The sequence below is a fragment of the Strongylocentrotus purpuratus genome, unplaced genomic scaffold (genome assembly GCF_000002235.5).
Source record: "Strongylocentrotus purpuratus isolate Spur 01 unplaced genomic scaffold, Spur_5.0 spur5_scaffold_11, whole genome shotgun sequence".
In the NCBI taxonomy this organism is placed as follows: domain Eukaryota; kingdom Metazoa; phylum Echinodermata; class Echinoidea; order Camarodonta; family Strongylocentrotidae; genus Strongylocentrotus; species Strongylocentrotus purpuratus.
The window spans coordinates 28,023,570-28,044,267 of NW_022145596.1; the positions used below are offsets into that span (position 1 = coordinate 28,023,570).

General features: G+C 36.8%; 1 protein-coding gene across 1 annotated transcript; it reads left to right on the forward strand.

The window, feature by feature from the left end:
- Positions 1 to 2,908: 2,908 nt before the first annotated feature.
- On the forward strand, positions 2,909 to 20,202 carry LOC115922323. Its single transcript, XM_030981082.1, has 3 exons — positions 2,909 to 4,709; positions 18,741 to 18,868; positions 19,551 to 20,202. The coding sequence occupies exons 1-3, from the start codon at positions 3,698 to 3,700 to the stop codon at positions 19,797 to 19,799; spliced, it is 1,389 nt and encodes a 462-aa protein (XP_030836942.1). The 5' UTR covers positions 2,909 to 3,697; the 3' UTR covers positions 19,800 to 20,202.
- Positions 20,203 to 20,698: the final 496 nt, after the last annotated feature.

The following is a 20,698-nucleotide window of genomic DNA, read 5'->3' on the forward strand; positions in this document are numbered from 1 at the left end:
GAGAATATGTGAGGAGATTATCACCTTCTCTTCATGTTACCTTCCTCATTCCCCTTTCCCTTTCTTTCTCTTCCTGTCCTTCCCCTTTTTTCAATTCCGCGGGCAACGTGCCCCCCCCCCCATGCCCCAGGCTCCCTTAGCTACGCCCCTACAATAATTCAAACATTCCTTGGCTGTGCATACTCCAATTATTCAGAAATCAGGTAAAACAAAACATTAGAGCTACATGCAAAGACGATTATTTCAATCCTATATCAGCTCCCAGATTTTCTTTTACATCACGGGGTCAATGTACTAACAACAATCAATATGCAATGTTGAAAATAAATGAAGCATACTTCCGCATGCTTGTGTCTTACATATACGATTCCGTGTCATTCTGTGTGTACATGTAGTTTACTATCTCTGTACTGATATACCTGGATATTATAGACAAAGCTATTTGTGGGAAATACAAAAATCAAATGAATACGGCAAAGCCAATACGATTTTACAGAGAAGGTGAGAACAGCAGAGTGAGAGAGAGAGAGAGAGAGAGAGAGAGAGAGAGAGAGAGAGAGAGAGAGAGAGAGAGAGAGGGGGTATCAGGTAGATTGCTAGTCGCTATATTCTTAAATTTCACTCCGATCGTACAGTGTAATATTACACTATGATAGGAAGTCATTTACTAGAAATATGTTAGAAAGGTAGAGAGAGAGAGAGAGAGAGAGAGAGAGAGAGAGAGAGAGAGAGAGAGAGAGAGAGAGAGGAGGGTATTAATAGGATTTACAGTAGCAAAATTCTTGAATTTCATTCCGATCATACAATAGAATTCATGTAGATGCAGTTGTAAAATACAAGTACGACTTTATTTTTTGACAAATCGATTTTTGAATCTAACAACTCCCTTCTAATATTAGAAACAGTTTCAATTCATTGTTTCCTCCAAGTCCAAGTCAACAATAATAACATTTAACTTTTAATTCATTTCGACAGAACATTCTTTGTTTGTTCTGCAGTCTGTTATAATTTGTTAGGTTGACATGGGGGTGGGGCGGGGGGCATGCTGTTTGTAAAGATGACATGTAAACAAATGCGTCTCTCCCACGCCTACGACCAAACTGCCACTGCAATCCTTTTATTAGAAATGAACTTTTTCTAACTAATATTTGGCTTTTTAAAAAGTGGGTCAATTAAAAATAAAAATAATGCAGTTGAATATAACTTCCATCATTGTCGTTGGCGTTTATAATGGAGAGGGAAATGGAGTTAAGAGGCAAAAAAAAGGCGAAGATTGAGAAGAAAAAAAAGGAAAGAAAGAGATAGCATTCTCTGTGTATATTATGAGAGGGTGTATGTGTGTTTGTGCGCACGTGTATATGCTTGCATGTTTAAATAATCTTTGGCCACAACTTTTTGCAAACTTTACTCTTATACACATTGTCCCAAGAACTCTTCAAAAATTATGATAGTACAACATATTAAATCTTAAGCTAAGGACATTTTACTTTGAGTGATATCTCATTTGGAAACTAAGATAATGTTTTTGTTCATCCAACAGTTAAGAATGTTATTTTAATGTAATCAACTTTTGTGATACATTCCACGCCCGCCCCCCCCCCCTTCTCCGATCCCACCAGAATACACTTTTCTGTTACCAATATCATTTTGCCTATCACAGGAAACGCCACTGTTTTCTACCCTATCAATGATTGTTATTTAATCTTATTTGGTTAATTTAGGCTTATACATTTCAACTTGTACAAAGAGGGTTTCAGAAGTAAGGTGTTACCCGTTTCGTTTGGAAATATTTCGATAAACAAACCCCGGAAACAAACAAAAATTGGGTCTACTGTCACTAATAGGGTTAGCTCGGAGAACTTATTTGTTAAAAACCTCATTCCAAAGGGATTAATAGAATGATAATAATACTATAGAGGGAAAGGGAGATATAAATGGGATTTCCAGTCGCAGAATTCTTGAATTTTACTCCGATCTTACAGTATGATATCATGTAGTATATTGACGCAGTTGTAAAATACGACATCATTTTTGGGAAATCAACTTTAGGTCAAACCGTTCCCTTATAATATTAGAAACAGTTTCAATGTCAGTTTGTTTTGTCATATTTCCCATTTTCCCATTTTGTAATGATGTCACAAAAATACATGGTACGAGCTAACATAAATTCTGTTAACAGCTCTAGACTGAAACATATCAATGTGTTTGCATGCATTAATTTTTGTTTTAAAGACCGAACTAGAAAAGAAGAGTGAAATATGGAAGGTCCTATGGTGACAGCAACGCTTGTGAGTTGTAAGACCCAGAGGGTATTTAATTCAATCTTTACAAATGAAGGGAACGAGCAATAAAAGATAACAGAATTTTTGTATATGAATAATGATTTATGTCAAGTCCCGGGTCAAGTCAATCACAGTATTTTTAGAACTCGCATTCGAAAAAAAAAACATGGCAATGGATGTTAGCGTCACTTTCAATATAATCAACAAACTCCAGGGTAGTAGAGAATAACTTTACATAGTTGTTTTTTTCTTTTATTTGGTATGATTTTGGATATTTGCCACAATATTTGCAAGGAGCACGTTGCACTCTTGTCATAAACCCAGAGGAATGTTCGATGACAGCACACCATAGATATGGATCTGTATTAATTATATCCGCAGGCAGTACATACAGTAGAGTGTCAATTATTTTGGTTGGATTTTAGCGAAATAATACATGTTTTGGGAAATAAATGTATTTATGATCCAATGCTATTCATATTGCGAGCCTGCGGAGAGCTGGTGGGTAGAATAGGCGTACGACTCAACATTGACGTGAACAATAGGCAGCATTCCAGCGGCAATCCTGACTCGGTCTAGTTGTCACGGAGAAGAAAAAAAAAATCTAAATTGGAGATGACAATTGGTAGATAGTTGCCGTCGCGGGTGGGTTATGGTACGAATCGTCGAAAGGCTGCAAGGCCTGGTATGAAGGTCGGCTATATCTATTAGGAAACTCAACCATTTCTGTCTCTCTGCCTCTCTCTCTCTATCATAATATTTTATGTGGCTTGGACTGGTGTACGCAAACGGAGACTGGCCGCCGTCAACGCGGGGGTTTGAGGCATGGCTTGATATGCGTAGGCCGGTGGGGAGGATTCGAACGGACACTGGTCGACTGGTGTGGCGCACTACACGCGATCTAAAACATGTCTATTATCACGTTACTCCCCTGTCTCACATGGCACCGACTTGGAAAACACCCTCGAAATCTTCGAGAGCTTCGTTCATTACCAATCATTGGTAATCAATCAATATTGTGGTCGCCTACGCTGAGCATAGTTACTATAAAGTCATGTCACTCGTTCGCTTCACATCATCATTCCACGACAATCACGTCTGCTGGCAGGTGCTGATAGCAAAATTGGAGAGAGAGGAAGATAGCGGTTAATTTTTCCTGAATTTTGGATGTACTTTGACTCACAATCTGTGCATTAGGGTATTCACTGTTTGACTCCGTTGTGGTGCTGTCATTGTGTGAATTTCCGAAGTGATATTGGCCTTGAGTCCTGTTGGCTAGCCTGCACACCATATCACACGTGAGGTGTTATTTGGAAACGTTTGAAGTCAGCCGACCAACCAAGCATTAAAGCTCTTCCCCCCCTTCGTCCTTCTCTGAAACACAAGGACAGGTGTGTACTTGGAGACGAGAGAGTATGCGTCAGGTGAAACAAACGCTCGGGTGGGGAGGTGTATTCCGGGCTTTCTTCACCCTCATGGTGGTCCCAAACTTTGCCAATGGGTTGCCGCTAAACCCTAGCAACTCCAAAACTTTTAGTAAGTCAACCCAGACAACAGGAAGAAGGAACGATGGGGATGTATCAACAGTCGTCGATACTTTGGGAAAGAACTTTACAGTGCACGATGAAACAGTTTTGAGAGGCTTGGAGAAATCGATGGCGAATCGCGATGTCAAGGAGGGGAATTTTTCTAAAGGGATTAAATCCAGGACATGGTCGTTGGGCAAGGAGGAGAGCCCTGTAACGCATGGATTACGGAGTCAATCTCTGAAAAGACCTACCAATGATTTAATGAGGAGACAAAGAAGGACGTTATTCTCTCTAATAAACACGGGGTCGATCTCACCGTCACAAGTTAAAGCACCCATGACACAGAGAACTACTGCGAACGTTAAAAAAAATTTACCTCAAAGAAGAAGAAGTAGGACCGCTCTCTGGTCAGGACGGCGGATGGAAGATGAACATATTATCAGTGCTAACATTTTAAATAATTCAATCACAACTTATCAGGGATTAAATGTATCATCGCCTTTATCATTAACCATTAATGAATCAAACAGTTCAGGCGAAGTTAATTCGTCATCACAATCATTGTGGTCATCGTCGTGGTCATCATCATCATCGTCATCATATCTGGAAGACGATGTCCATGTGAATAGAACAAACGATGTACCTAACACCCATGACAATCCTAGGTTACATAAGAACAGATTACGTGGTTTTAATATCAGCAACCTGTTGCGCATCAGGAAATGCCATGAGAATCTTACGGATTCGGCGCAGGGGGGTAACGACACGTCTTTAAGGAGCCGGAGGAGGAGAGGGTTGGAGTCAGAAGGGTGCCAAGTCCTTCATGTCTTTCACGGCTACATCATGGTGGATCCCAGCGGTCTGGTCACAACAACGTGGGATGGTGATGATATATATAGTAAGTAATCACTGTGAATAATATAAACACACCGGGATGAGAGACACACCTATCTGGGGGGCACTGTGGTATATCGTTGAAGTCGCTTGACTCTCATACGAGAGGTCACGGGTTCGATCCTCACTTGATGCTTAACATCTTTGAACAAGATGTTTTGCACACTTTTAGTCCCTCTCGACACAGGTGTAAATTGGTACAGGCATTGATGGGGTAATGACAATTGCAATTATTAGGTGGACAGAAGGTGGTATTTGACCTTTGGACAGAGTCGTGAAAGTAGTTGCATATGTTTAACCAATCTGTATGATATATATATATATATATATATATATATTTTTTTTTTAACGCGCCTTAATTTTTTTCTAGGAAATCTGAACAACGTTTTAGCAAAGTTTTCACGCTCAGCAAGGATTTTATTTATTTTCCTTGATACAACTGTCTACACTCTACAGTTGTAATTTCAAAGAAATTCTATCAAAATGTCACTATGAGTAGGCCTATAATCTTTTTGTCTATAACATTTTGAACTGATTTCTATCGTCGGTGTTTAAAAAAATAATTAGATGGTACCTCAATGCTTTAAAAAGAAAAGTTCTAAGTTACTGCTGATTATTCAACAGATAATTACTTGAAATATGGAGAAAGTAAAATCTCACAGGAAACTTAAGGCTAACATGTCTGATACTTGTGTTCTTGTTGTGGAGGAACGTTTAACACCTACTAGAATTTACTGAACGATACCTAATACCTCTAATAATAATGAAAGCCTCGACAGCCTCAATGCAATCTCCCTGAGTTCCTTGCAATTATTACCCAAACAATTATCAGATATCAGTTTGCATCTTGGTGGAGAGTGGCAATTGTGAATTAATGCTAATTGCCAAATAATATTAGTGCCTTGCTGGGATTCGAACCCTTAACCCTCGAATTGAGAGTTTAGTGAATGAACCACTATACCACGACACCTCCATGAGATACTAATTAGAAAAAAGCACATGCTCCCCTCCTCAACAAACAAAAAATAGAAGAAGAAGATGGAATATACAACCAACGATGAACAGAGGACTCAAATAAACTTTTATGAGGCACTCTGTACAGGTCCCATCCTCCCATCAATCCTAATCCAGGTGATTTTCCTTGTGTATGGTTACCATGGTAACGCTGCCACTTAAAAGGTTTGGTGGCACAATGTGAGTCAGTCCGTCATTCACCAATCTCTGCATCGTGAAATTGATTTGATGATGGTTAATACATGACGCGTTGCTTATTCACGCAGTCAAAGTGTAGTTAGATGTCGAAAGTAAAGCCACGTAACAACAAAAATAGAGGTGACACAATCACTCAAGCTATGAGCTGTCTCTCTTCAACAAAATGCATCTCTCTTTGATTTTGTTTAGTTTTTACGAGATTGAAATCGATTTCATTTTTAGAAATCCGATATTAAAGGATGATGATGTATGCCATGCGCATCAGCGACTACATCAAGGTGACTAGTATTATGTCTAAGAGGGTGCTCAGGGTAGCACTACTAGGGCTACTGATCAGACAAAATACATTGTATCAAGGAAAGTAACACTTTTGATGTCATTTGTTGTTCAGTTTCCGTTATTCTTGGTAACGTATGTGACAGAAAATTACCGAATTCCTTAGACTTGCCTATACATTATCACTTGTAATTCAGTAGTCCACACTAGGGCAAGGTCAAGGAAAGTGCCATGTATCACCAGGTATAATGAAATGGTATTACGAAAGTGTGAACATGAATAGACAACAAAAATGTAATTTTACTCGATAATGCGTCTGATCCAAGCTCTAGTACGGCTATGAGCTTGATACCACAATCAGATAAAGATGTGGTATCGTAGTGGACAGATATATAGCATGGACTTGCCCATATATATATAGTTTTTATAGACACAATTATTTCTTGAGAAAGCGTTTTACTGTCACTCAAAGTTTAGTTATCACAGCGAGTTCGTCTGTATGGACTGCAGTAATCACGGGTAATAATGATAACCTTTTCTCTTAATATAGAACATTGCGGTCCATTTCCTTTCAAAATACATTGGACATGATTAACCCCACTTTAGCCAAACTTTAATGATTAGACGATAATACACTCAAGCAGTCAAGGAATTTCTTTTACCGGGTTCGAGACTGGCTTTTATACCTTGGCTAATGATGAAGAATTAGTTTTATATGGTTTCTCACGTTTTTCCCATGTGGCATTGCCGAGATAGCATTTACTTCACTCTTAGTGCACCAACTAAAAGCAGTACTCAAAAATGAAATTTTCATGAACATCTTTCACGAAATGTGGTTATATTATTCCAATTCTTTTGGTCTCCTCAAAACTCTAATCAGGTAACTCCGATTAGGTAATACAATTATTTATGAATAAGATTCTCAAGAGTTTAGCCAAATAATGTACTTGCATCTTTGAAAAATGCACTATTTGACGAAACATCTTTTGACAGAACTGTGAGTATTTAGTTTAGGACTAGAGTGATGCATGATGGTTCAGTGGTAGAGCAGTAGTCTTGTGATCGTAAGACACGGATTCGAAACTGTCTCGATGTATTAGTACAATATTGGATAGGTCTTTGAAGCTGTAATTCCCCTTATTATTTGACTGTAAGCATATGCTTGCTTTCTTAGTATTTGAGCTACAATAATTATAAAAAACAGAATCATCAGTGTATCCTACGGTTGTAATTTAAGGACATAAGAATTCCGTAGCAAACCAAAGAGGCGTATAATAATTTCTTGACGTTTTAATGCGACCAAAAGACTTTCGAAAATCGAATTAAGACAATTCCAATTGTCTTATCAACCACGTAATGAAATGTGCGAATATTGCGATGACGTTTATTACGTAATCGGAACATGACTTCTTTATGTAATATTTCCCGAATGTCTTTGCGATAATGTAATCTAATTAATATGCCTTAAAATCTGGAATCTAAAACTATGATGAGTTCCACAGAGAGGCAGATACAAAGAAGAAGAGAGAGAGGGAGAGAGGGGAGAGAGAGGGGGAGAGAGGGAGAGAGAGAGAGTCGGAGTCATAGATTAAAATTGATGAATGAGCTGACAGCTCCTCCACACACCTGCCGCCTCCGTACGTCAAATGCTACAGAAGCAGATGTCTATATCATGCATGCATCGATGATTATGGTTAACAATGACGTAGATTTATTCAATATTGAAATGTTTCTACCCATAAATAGCTGTACAAAATCCAAAATAGCGAACGAATACTACCAAGGCAATCATTCAAGATGCTTTCAAATATTTTTTGTATATTTTATGCTCTAGGCACATTTTAAGAAATCACTTAATCTCACAAATACTTAAGAAAACTAATTACGTTAAAATATCACGACAGCACATAGTGTTCGTCACCTGGTGTTACTATAATATGGTATATTAAGTTTCAAAAGGTTTCTGTAGGTTTTCAATTAACCATGTATTGTTTTTGGACATGCTTTTGTCAATTATTGACATGGTAACGACTGAATTATTTCATTATTCCTATGATCAGATGATATACCATCTAACCGAGGACGTGTATAAACAACAGCTATAAACCTCATGGCAGTGTTTTCTATTTGATCTGAGCTGCGTCACGATTTGGGTCCTTTCCGCATGACTAAATCGCTTTTGATCAAACAGAAAGAAAGGACGAAAAGAGAATAGTTCATAGTTCCCAACTTCGCAGAGTGGCAGGTGGTTGCGCGTGGCTGTTAAAATTGTTCATTGATTTTGGCGCGTGTTCGGCTGGTGTTGTAAACATACAGTCACTTTGGAATGAGTTGTGCATTTGCCAAGTCATGCAGTTGCTTCATGATTATTACGACGGATTAAAACAGCGTGTGTCATAGGTACGCACGAGTCATTCTGTAAAACGCCCAGTAGCATTTGAAATTTATTAACAACACCCCTGCCCCCCCCCCCCCAACACACTTTATACGGAACTGGTTGTAGTTTTGGTTACGCACGCATGCTTATCATATATGAAAGGTACCTGGTTCGAATCCTTTCCTGGGGCTCAAGTGCCTGAGAACGATTTACATTGGTGGTCTTATACAGGCTATTGATTATGGCACTTGACTAGCATAACTTTCTTCCGCATTGTATTTATTCATTTTTGTTGTTAAAGCTGGAGTAGTCACGATAGTGGTTGTGTCCTTACTTCCTGTACACTATCGAAATCCTGCAGATTCAATCTATGCTTCTAGTATAAAATCGTATACAGACAGCCAACCGTCCACAATGTGGATATTTTTACGTCAGTGCATTAAGAAAATGATTCATTGACACACGCAATGTGACATTGATCAATAAATACTTTCCATTCGATCAACGCTTGCCCTTGATTGGCCACTTTTGTATTGATCACGTGACGGAGATCAATGGCGAATACACATTAGTGGTAGGCTGGCGTCGAAAATGAGGGAATGATTGCCGTCATCAGCGAGGACGTATTTCATTATCCCTATAAAAGTGTAATGGCGTATGGAGGACAAATATACTGGTACATACGAAAATAGGATTTCAATCAGTGACAGTAATGTTTGGATGAAATCTCATTCTTTCTGCTGAATTGATTTACCAGCAGCCATTTGGTATAAATTTGGTCGGTATTACCTGTAAGTGGTCTTCTTGTCATTACAAAAATGAAATAAACACCAAAATTTAAGGTAAAAATCTGACATTATTATTTTTACTATAACGCGGAGTTCTTTTTTCCCTTCATTTTTACCGGAACGGCCCCCGTACACAAGCCTCCATGGCCATGATGATAACAACAGAAAAGATTTTCTGATTATAAAATTCAACATTACCCACTCTCATAGTTATTTCTTCCAAATTTGTTACTACCAAATTATTTTATTAAATCTACACCATGTGATGTCGATATCGACATGAAATGATATTGCCTTGATAATTTATTGTTTATAATTGTCAAGATTTGCACACTAGTCCGGGTCATACGCTTAATTTTTCAAAACAATAACTTACACATCTGTTATGAGGTCAATGGAAAGTTCTAAAAAAAGACCTAATAACCATGATAATACTACTACTACTACTAATAATAATATTAGTAATAATGATGGTAATATTAGTAATATAATAAATTTCGGTTCTTCTATAGCGCTCATTTCTGTCAGACTTGACACTCCTAGCGCTCCACAGTAAATATTATTATTACCCCGGTTCAATAGTCACACGTAGAAATTAACATTATTATCAAAACAATTGTAGAGGTTTTTAAGCACAAATATTAGATAAACTGTATTTGCATAACACAAATGGAAACAAAAACATCCGGTAAAGATAATGGTGAGTACTTGCCAAGCGATTGCATGGTGAAAAATCAATTACATGTTATTGGGAATGTTCGATTTCTATGTAGGGACTTATGATAAGAATAAATGTGTAATGTCAGGTTTTGGAAAACATCAGCATTATAACAAACTGACTCAAAAAAAGCACTTCAGATATACAGGTATATTGGACTGCACAAACAGCATCTAAAGTTGGTCCAAATTGTTATAAGTTTTTCTAATCATAATTGGGATATGATGGCATTTCAAGAGCGATCACATCCATGTAATATTCCTACTATACTTGTATAAATAGGATTAAAACGAAAGCAATGGGCTTACCATTTTTTCCTCATCTTTACCATAATCGAAACGTCTCTTTAGAGATGTCCATGAACCTCTGTAGAAACGCGCTCGTGTCGTATTGACATTCAGTCACTCGTAACATTTCATTTTTTCTCTTTTATATTCATGCCAAACCACAAGCTGTTTGGGTTAATGCACCGATTAATGACCATGAGAATGGCTTGTATTCTCCTCCCCTATAAGGGCATGATAACGGGTTAACATGTTCCGCCGGCCAAGCGAGGCAAGCAGATGATTGGTATTAATGTGCTGTATAGTTAACAACTGAACGATTCATTATACCCCTCGCAAATTTAATCTGTCTTGTGTATTTCGTATACCTCAAAAATGACAGGTAGACTGGTTGAGTTATGGCCTTTGTTGAATTCTTTCAGAAGTAAACTTCAATTTTCCACAGACTTAAAACATTACAAAACTTGGTAAGGGTGTGAATTATTACTTATTAATTGTATATTTGGAAAAATAATTGCCTCGCTCAGGGTAAGAAGAAATAAAAATTCGCTTATTAGAAAAACATGGTTCGCCTTATTGAAGAAACAATACTGTTCGTCCCCATTGGAACGCACATGATTTGTGGTTTTTAATTGATGTATTATGTTCTATATTTAAAGATACTATGTCTCTTTTGCAGCCAACCACAAATTATGTAGAACTTTGCAGAAATTATGAATATGTCGATGTATGTCCTATCTGTGAAATTTAAACATTAGCAGTATCCTAGTATTCAAATTAGACAAGGAAACCGTTTACCTTCTAGACGTCACTGTCAGACACTATTGAGTGATTGACTGACATATTTTTTCTTTGGTAATAACATACATAAAATGAGCTGTAACAGGTACATGAGCATTATTTGTTTACATTAATAACCCACTTAATAATATACTTTGTAATGGCCAAAATTAAACTCATTGAATCTTTGTGCAGCACAAAACGTACGACCATTCGGTAAAAGGGTCTGAAAATCAGACTATTACTTAGATGATTGCAATCACTTAAGTCGGTTCGACAACCAATGGTCGTTATTTTCCCACTAAAAGCCATTTTCAAGCCTTTTTGTTTTGAGGGAAGTTCTAAATTAGTATTGTGTTTCAAATGCCGTTGGAATTTAACCTTTTCAGGTTTTGGCCTGCAAATGGGACACAGCACCTTTAAGACAACTGCAATATGTATGCTTTATTTTATCAATACAAATGTGGTGATATTAGCTATTTTCATGACGTTTTTAAGAACAGCTAGATAAAATTGGGCAAATTTTGAAATCAGATTAAGGGTTGCACTGCGAGGGCTTCCGATGAGACCTCATCGGCCACCTCATCAAGCCGATTTGACACTGGTCTCGACGTCGCACGACTCTCTCCGATTTGCATCCGATTTGAATCCGAATAGAGCCGATGCCAACCTGGTCGCACGACATTCGTTTCATAACTAGATTTGTTGGGTGTTCTGGGTTTAAGAGCAAATGAATCAATAAATTATATTTGCATCAGTCACAGGTAAGGCCTGATAAAATGATTTTCATTCATAATTCAAAAAGACCCACCAATCTATACAGGCTCTTACAGGTTTTGTTTTCTCTCATAATTATTCTCTCTCTCTCTCTCTCTCCCCCTCTCCCTCTCCCCCCCTCTCTCTCTCTCTCTCTCTCTCTCTCTCTCTCTCTCTCTCTCTCTCTATCTCTCATACTACAACCAACAAACCCACACGGACAAGCGAACTTTCATTCTGAATAGGAATTTTGACAATTATTGTCTAGAATCATCGCGTGATACATGTCATGTATGACGTTTGTTAAATCCACCTGTCGCGCAATTGGCAAACTGTGGAGCCGTTGTTTTAAAGGTCCTTATCAACGTGTACATATATTGGGATATCAGTCTCAAAGCTAGGCGCAATGCATGAAGCTTGTTGTGACTATGGTGTATGAATATGAATGTCTTTGAAATTGCACCTCTAGTTGAGGTGATATGTCTAATTTCTAAGTTTTATATACCATTTTATGAATGGAATTCAATTGCTCTTATCTATTTTCATATTCTTACTTAACTCTGTCCATTCTTCATAAAACTCTCGGGAATGTTTTGTTTTCATTTCAAGCTTTATATATGAAATATATGAACAATTCCCCTTTAAAGCCCGTCTGCACTAGTTTGGCCAGAGGGATTTAACCTCCCTGCAAGGTCACTGATCGGTGATTTTCTCATCTTATCTCAAATCAGCTCTCAATTAACGTAAGAAAAGGGATCATGGGGGACCAACAGGCACCGATTAGGCATTGTTTGCTGTATAGAGGGCGCAAGTAGCTATAAGTAGTACAGAGGGGCTTTAAAGAGAATCCTGATGAAGCTGGATATTGTTGCAACCACAACGGGTAAAAAAAGCAACAATTGGTGAAATACATAAGACTGGGACCAGTCACCTGTACTATATACGATTCAAACTAATCAATTTTAAACCAATTGGGTTCTGTTCTTCTGAGAAGAAGGCAGCGGTTACAATTTTCTAAGATAGAATAATTAACAGAATCGCAATTAATAACACTTCCATCAAGTGCATAGAGTACTACCATCTCTTCTCTTATCGACAACCTCTTTGTAATAACAAGATGGAATGCCGATTGTTTGAAAGTGAAATTGATATATGCTATTGTTGAGACACCGTGTAGTAGAAACCTGGACGGATATATGGAAACAATGAAGAAATCACTTAGACATTTTCCACTCGGTATACCATTCTGCCAACAATAGAATATGAAATGTTTCGCCAAACCACGCTTGATGGACGTGACATGGTCATTAGCTAATTAATTTGGTGTCCGCCCATATAGGCGCACACGCCCTGTATACAGGAAGAACAATAATATAGAATGGTGGGAGAGAAACTAAACAGTAGAACAATAATGTTTCACAGGTTTGTATTTATTTAAACAAACGAGGTGGCATTGTACGTTAAATTGCTTAGCGCAACTGCGACAGTCTCTCTTTATCTTTTGACGATGATTTAAGGGCGCGTTCGGAATGGAAAAAAAATGAATGAATATACTCGTTATTGATAATGCAAGCTGTTCTATATTTTGTGTGACCTCTTTTTAGCAACAAGGATATCCATCAACTATGTATGTTGATAACCTACTAGTAAAGAGACATGGAGTAAATCATATATATCTACTTGGTCCAGATTATCTATCGAATTGCCTCCGATAACTAGATGCCTTCGTGGAAATACACAAAGCGATTTATTTGTATTTCATTGATTAATTTGGATAATTGCATGCATATAAATAATTATACCCTGACAGCGTTAGGAAGACTAAAGTCACGGGGTAATTTTTGAATGCTCTGAAGCTCACCAGACGTTTTAGAAGTGATTCTGGAGTTTACCAAGTTACCGGGTTTGATTACCCATACCGATTCTCAAATAAATTGTTTTATGTAATGTTGTATAGTTTTTTTTTACCATCATAAGATTTATTTCATGAAATTAAAATAATTGATTTATGTGAATCTGCATAAGCAACCTGTTGATGGCGGTACTCTTCAAATCACGTGAAATAAGATGAAATATAAAATTATCACCCAATAAGAATAGAAGGTGGTATCAATACCCTTGAGGAGGCGCAATAGCTCAGTCGGTAGACCAGTGGTCTCGTAATCTGGCGACCCGGGTTCGAAACCAAGGCGATGCGCTAGTGCCCTTTGGTGAGGCATTAATCCTCATTACCAGGTCTCTCGGAATAAACCTTTAGGCCGTCGGTCCTCTGGTTGCTTACTAACAAGCATTTGTGCTTTTTTATTCAGGTAAAGTAACCACCACCAATATAGATCTAGGTAAATAGGTAAATTGGTAAATTGATCACACAAAAGTCAGAGAGGCAAAAGCCTCAAGAGCTTCTAGAAACATCCTGGCATATTGACCAACTTGACATATTCCCATTATTATCCAAGAATTGCGAACACAATTCATCCAAGATTTCTATATGGAACGCACTATGTTATTGTTTTTAGTAATTCATTTTTGGGCTACATTTTGTGGTTGGAATTCCATTTTTTCATTAAATTTGTAGAATCTGGCTGTATCATTTTTGGTGCAGAGCCAATTACTTTTTACATAAATACATTTCTTTCGGAATTGGTGGATTTTTGTGTAACACAAGAGGGGGCATGAGAAACATTTGTGATTTGGCAAGAATTTCTTGCCAAGAGTTTGATGGTTTCTAATTGATATAAGATACATACAAAATAAACCCTTGGATTAACGCCGAACAGAAAACTAATAAGTCAGATTAAATTAAGAGTCTGAAGCAAGTATGCTAATTTGGTAGGATATATAGGGACCTAATATCACACTTTGCTACACGCTAAAAAATGTAGGACAAAATACGAAGCGGAATATTCTTATTTTTATTAATTTAAAACAGGGCCGGGAAAATTTGAGTGCGGGGTGGGTTGGTGTGCGTGTGCGTGTGGGGTTGAAAACATAATGGGAGTTGATTGACAAGTTTAAAAATGAAAGTTCCGGCAAAAACATAAGATAAACAATGCATCATCATACAAATCACACGCCGCACCTTGTATATATTTTCATAAAGGTTCTGAAATGTGTGCTTTTTTATTCCAAGAGTAAACAACAATTTTAAGTAATACACGAAATAACATCCTCTGTATTGTACTTTGTAGAGCCGCGTATTTCCTATGTTATTTTTCTTACTCCCAAAATTCCTCGTCTATTGTTTCTTTTATATATTTTTTTCTCCACTTCCTTTTATTTTCACGTTTATCACAAAACTATACCATGCATACAGTTAACAAATAATTTTTTTTCATACCCTTAGTTTTGTAATTTTGTAAGTATGTGAGAAATTGCTTTCTTCTGATTTACGTTTTTTTGAGAATGTGACATATTCAAGTTTACCTCTGAACGTATTCAACAAATGACCTAATTCAACCAGCCCACCTTTTATTCTTGAGTTACGAAAAACACAAGCAAATATAAGATTTTCAAGTGGTATGAATGATTTAGATGTTTAATGAGCATGTACTTTCCAGTTTTTAAAAATGATCAAATTTACGTCATGGAATGGCAGAATAATATCAGACGAGTGCAAAATATCATCTTAGTTTTCCAAGAAATTAGGAAAGGGCCTGTGTTTGTTTATAGTTCAGATTTCTATTTTTTCCAGGTAAAATATTTGTGTTCGTTGAAAATTTCTTGGTATTAGGAGATCAGGTTTTTAGGTTGATCGCTATAATAGATAACAATGAAAATGATGCTGCTCATCTATTGTCTTTCTTTACAATGAGAGCATACAGAAGACGGAGAAAATTATGACCGGCTCAAAGGTGAAAGAAAAGTTTTGTTTAAAAAATGACTTGGGAAGAAATTCAAACGATGCATAATTATGTATGAATATGAATAGATAAATAAATGATAAATAATAAATGAATTTATATGCGTTCATACACACACATATATATATATATATATATATATATATATATATATATATATATATATACACACGATATTTTTCAAAAGAAATAACAATGGTGCATATGTGATCTCTAGGTTTTTCATTATTTTGTATTTCTATCATTTCTTTTCACAATGTAGTTATTTCAGGGTCATTGCTAATACTGGTCCTTTGTGTGTGTATATATATATATATATATATATATATATATACATATATATATATATATATATATATATATATGTATATATATATATTCTATTACAATTATATGATTGTCAATAAGCTGTTCTCTACCATCAGAGCAGGTGTTACCGCTCATCCGTTCCATCTATTGTCTCCCACATCCCTTTATCAAAACCCCTATTTTGGCTCTAACCAACTTTCACAGAAATCCCCAAACAGCATAACCACTGAAGGAAAGGCAAGAATGTGTAAAGATCATCTTCATTTCTCTCCTCCAACCCAGCATGCCAGCCAAAACAAAAGACATTAGGAGAGGCACACCGGGACAATACGCCATTGTTAATCACAAGTAAACAGTGAGCATAGCAGAACAGCGTGAATGAGTCAAGGATCACTTTTGAGTATGAGAGAATATGAAACAGCGCCCCTCTGGAGCCAAGAATGCACCTGCCAATGCTTGTTGCCTGCTCCCTACTACCAGTAACCTATTTAGAGGAGGGGCAAGGGGGCGATTTACCCCTCATGGCAGATGTATGATGATCAAGGAAAACAAAACATAGCGACCTTTTATATTACTGGTAGTTATAAGGATCCGATTGCATAGGGGGGGGGGGGGGTTATATACCTCTTCAACATGTTTGCTTTCTGTACACAAGATAAGTAATTTTGGACGATACTCCCTCGTACGAAAACTAGCGTCCTTAAAATTGCTTGTTCTTACCATGGAATACATGGATGATAGTAAACTGAGATTGTTCCCCCTTCTGACGGAAAGATCTGTATACGCCACTGCCTCCTACCCTGGATAGATTATGACGTCATCACTGTCAGTGGTTCTAGGCACAGAGCAATGTGAATCACAAGAGAAATATATCGAAAGAGAATAAGAGAACAGAAAGTTGAATATGTTTCAATCGGAATACATCATTAGATCCCAAATCCTCCAAATGACATTATATCATATTTTATATTTGCCTTTCTTAAAGGTACAAAATCAGACGAACATAAATTGTACATTCATATTTAAAATTGGAAAGCAGATACACCTGAAGCAATGAATTCCATCAGGCTTTTAAAAAATACGTTTTACGAACATGGTTGATACATCTGGAAAATGAAAAGCAGTCCAGATCATAAGCTCAATAACACCTCTAGGCAAAATTATCTTGACGTGCAAAATACACTAACAAGTCCTTAAATAACAATATTAAAATTAAAGAAGAACAAAAAACTATGTATACATAAAAAATGAAATAGATTTCCAGCATCGTGGAATCTAGAAAAACTCCATGCTTTTCTATGATATCATTACACATAGGAATGAAAAATGTGAGAAATCTCAGAAATTACTTTTTCTTCTTTTTTGAACCAGTATTTACAAGAACTCATTCTTCTCCACTAACGGATAGAGATATGACAATCGTTTTAGAAAGTTGAACTCGAAAGATTCGAAACATATTTTTCATCCCGACTTCATTGTCTGGTCGATGTAGAGTCCATTAGATTCGTAGAAAGCACCATGACGAGTTTTATGTAACTTATATGATGTGAAAATTCTCAAATTTATGAAAGTCACCGACAGCTGGTCATAGTAACGGATATGCATTACAACTCCGGTGGGGTTTATGCGACACCTCAATTCATAAGTTAAATCGGCTGGCAAAATATTCAAGGCAGGAAGGTCTTTTTTTTTTTTATTAAACTCATTATATTACTGCATTTCGACTTGTACTTTTGCTTGACTTCTTATTTGAGAATCGGAGTCGGCTATACGACACGTACTCCTGCGACCTTTGATTCCAACCCTAAACCTAACTTAAAGCCCGATTGTAACATAATCCTAAGCCTATACCTTAGATGAAATAAAGCCCAGAGGAATCGTATGATCACCTCAGTCATTGGACTTTAGCAGAATATTAATACAACTCATTAAAAATCGTCAAAAGCGTCAGGATTCGAAATTGTTTGTAGAATTATGTCGTGTGGACAAATTTTGTGCATTGTGACGTCTCGGGTCGAGTTGGAAATAACTCTAACTGTTTTGTTTTTGAGATGCTAAATTAGTTTAAGCAATATTTCTGTGTCATTTGTGGAAAAAAGAACATCGATTATCAAATTGGATTGTAGGGGACTAAAAAGCAATCCACACACTTTATACTGCTACTTTAATGAGTGCTTAGATTATGCTGTAAGGACGATATATGATCCTTAATCTATTATTTTTTTATAATATGACTTCTTGTTGCGTTACTATGTTCTGCATGTGTTCTTTCAGTATGTCACATAAATATCAACGCACAAAAATATGATTTAAAAATTGTCAAAATGAATCAATGAAATATTTTGAAAGGATTAAAAGGTTTTTGTTCTCAGATGTCTAAATGATGAAGGAGTTTGTCTACTTAAAGTGTCCTAATTCATTTATTTATTTTATTTCATTTGTTGAATTACGCCAATGTGATATATGTATCTGTACAGCAAGAGTATTGGTATGTTTATATGTTGCAAACCCATTGCCCTGGGCCATGCATGATATATTGTGATATATCTTTGCATGTTATCTATTTGTACCAAGTTCTTTGTTGATTAACGATAAAACGATATGTAATCCCTATAAAATGTATATAGTTCATATAACTAATGATATAGTACATTATTCCCTTGTCTTCCTTTCAGCTAGGTTATACATCTTTTCGATAGGACCGGGGTACTCGCGGATAAAAGGCATAGCAGCCGACAGATATATACATATGGACGAAGCTGGCTCCGTTCACGGAATCCCATCATCACAAATCCCGGAGCCGGTAGGTGATTTAAAATAGATTATTGCTGAAATGTATGGTTACATCCTAAAACCCTTTTACTATTGCTAACGTTATATTGCATTTCAGTTTGACAAATGACTGTAACATGGTAATAATTATGAGGATGAGGATAAGAAAATAATGAAGACAATGATGATACAAATAATGATAAGAAGAACAAAAGAAAGAACACTAGTGGTAATAGCAATAATGATAATAGTGATGATGATGATAATAATAACAGTGATGATGATTATAATAATAATTATAATAATAATAATAATAATAATGAGCCTAATTATAATGATAATAACAATAATGATAATAGGCCTAATAATGATGATTATAATAATTTTTTACTTTTCTTTAAACGATGATAATGATGTGTGTAATTGCTTTCATTGAATATATTTTCTTTAAATTAGCCATTCAGCATTGGAGCTGTTATGTCGATTTTATGATTAATCAATTTGCTAGTATAAGCATTGTGTACGGAAAAGTAATGTAGATTATAGATTTCCATTGATTTTTTAAAACCCTTATGAAATAACAACTTTCGTTTGGATCCCCCCCCCCTCCAGGTTAAAAAGTAAATAAATAAACATTAAATGAATAAATAATGAATATATAAATAAATAATTACATCATTTTTTTTCTTTTCTCTCATCTTTTCCCCTTATAGTACAATGTATCAAATAGCTTGGGTGCTTGGTACGAGGCTCCGGGCATGTGTCAAGGGTCATCGTGGATCCAATGGTATAGGAAAGGAGGCGCGCGAAAAGAGCTGAAATGGTATCTCGCCTTTAATCGACAAGGGCGTGTGATGCGTACACAACGCACACACGCAAACATGTGTAACGCAAGCTTCATGAAAACCATGTCAACGGGCACGTCATGTAATCCTAATGACGGCGGCTACACAAATAATTGACGAGGACGGCGATGACGACGATGATCGAGATGAAAAGGACGAGGATGGAGCGGAGGAAAACGTTTCCAAAATCATAGAGGAGTATGCTTGTTAGACTTGAGACAATTTTAACGAGGAATCCATTAATTGCGCTCATCAAAGAGAGAGGAAAGCTAACAACCATAACGACATCGCAGAGGTTATGCAAGCAGTGAAATGACGACATCGCTGATGTCGATTCTGATGACGTCGAAGAGGAAGATGATTATAGATACTGCGGAGACTGGGCTTTCAATTTGGTTGAACAACATGCCATCAAGAAAGAACAATAACTTTGCTAAGATGATGATGATTAATATAAGTTACGAGTTTGAAAACAAGGAGGGCAAATTACAAGGTTCCCAAATGGGGATCGGAGGAGAGGTTAGGGCGGGGGTTGGAAGGGGTGGGTGGGGGGGCCTGGATGCCATTCTTACGGTTAAAAGTACTAGGGATATAAAGTTTGAAAAGGCAGACCTTTATCATCTAAATCCTTCTACATGTATTGGCAAAGAGTGTAAATTTTAAAAACCATATTAAGCACAGGACATAATCTGACCCGGCCTCAGTAATTTGCTCAGAATACCACCACTCGTAACATAACTTTCTCGCGAAAGATATGTGGACACGATTTTTTATTTTATTTAAAGCACTAAGCGAATCGTGAGAGGGTCAGGTTTCCAAGCCCCCCTCCTGGATCTCATCCCCTACAATTTTTTACTGAAAAAAGCGTACTCAATATCTTTAAAAATGGTTAACTCTGAGCACTTTTACCTCAGACAAACCCACAAACCGACACGATCTTTGCCGTCAGGTCAAAGTAATATTTGTTTCGGTCTCGTTTCGCTCTCTTTTGTTTGATTAAGGTATAAGATCAAATT

Coding starts and splice junctions, on each gene's coding strand:
- LOC115922323 (XM_030981082.1), top strand. CDS start 3,698: ATGCGTCAGGTGAAACAAACGCTCGGGTGGGGAGGTGTATTCCGGGCT. Junction 4,710..18,740: donor GGATGGTGATGATATATATA/GTAAGTAATCAC, acceptor TCTTCCTTTCAG/CTAGGTTATACATCTTTTCG. Junction 18,869..19,550: donor CATCACAAATCCCGGAGCCG/GTAGGTGATTTA, acceptor TTCCCCTTATAG/TACAATGTATCAAATAGCTT.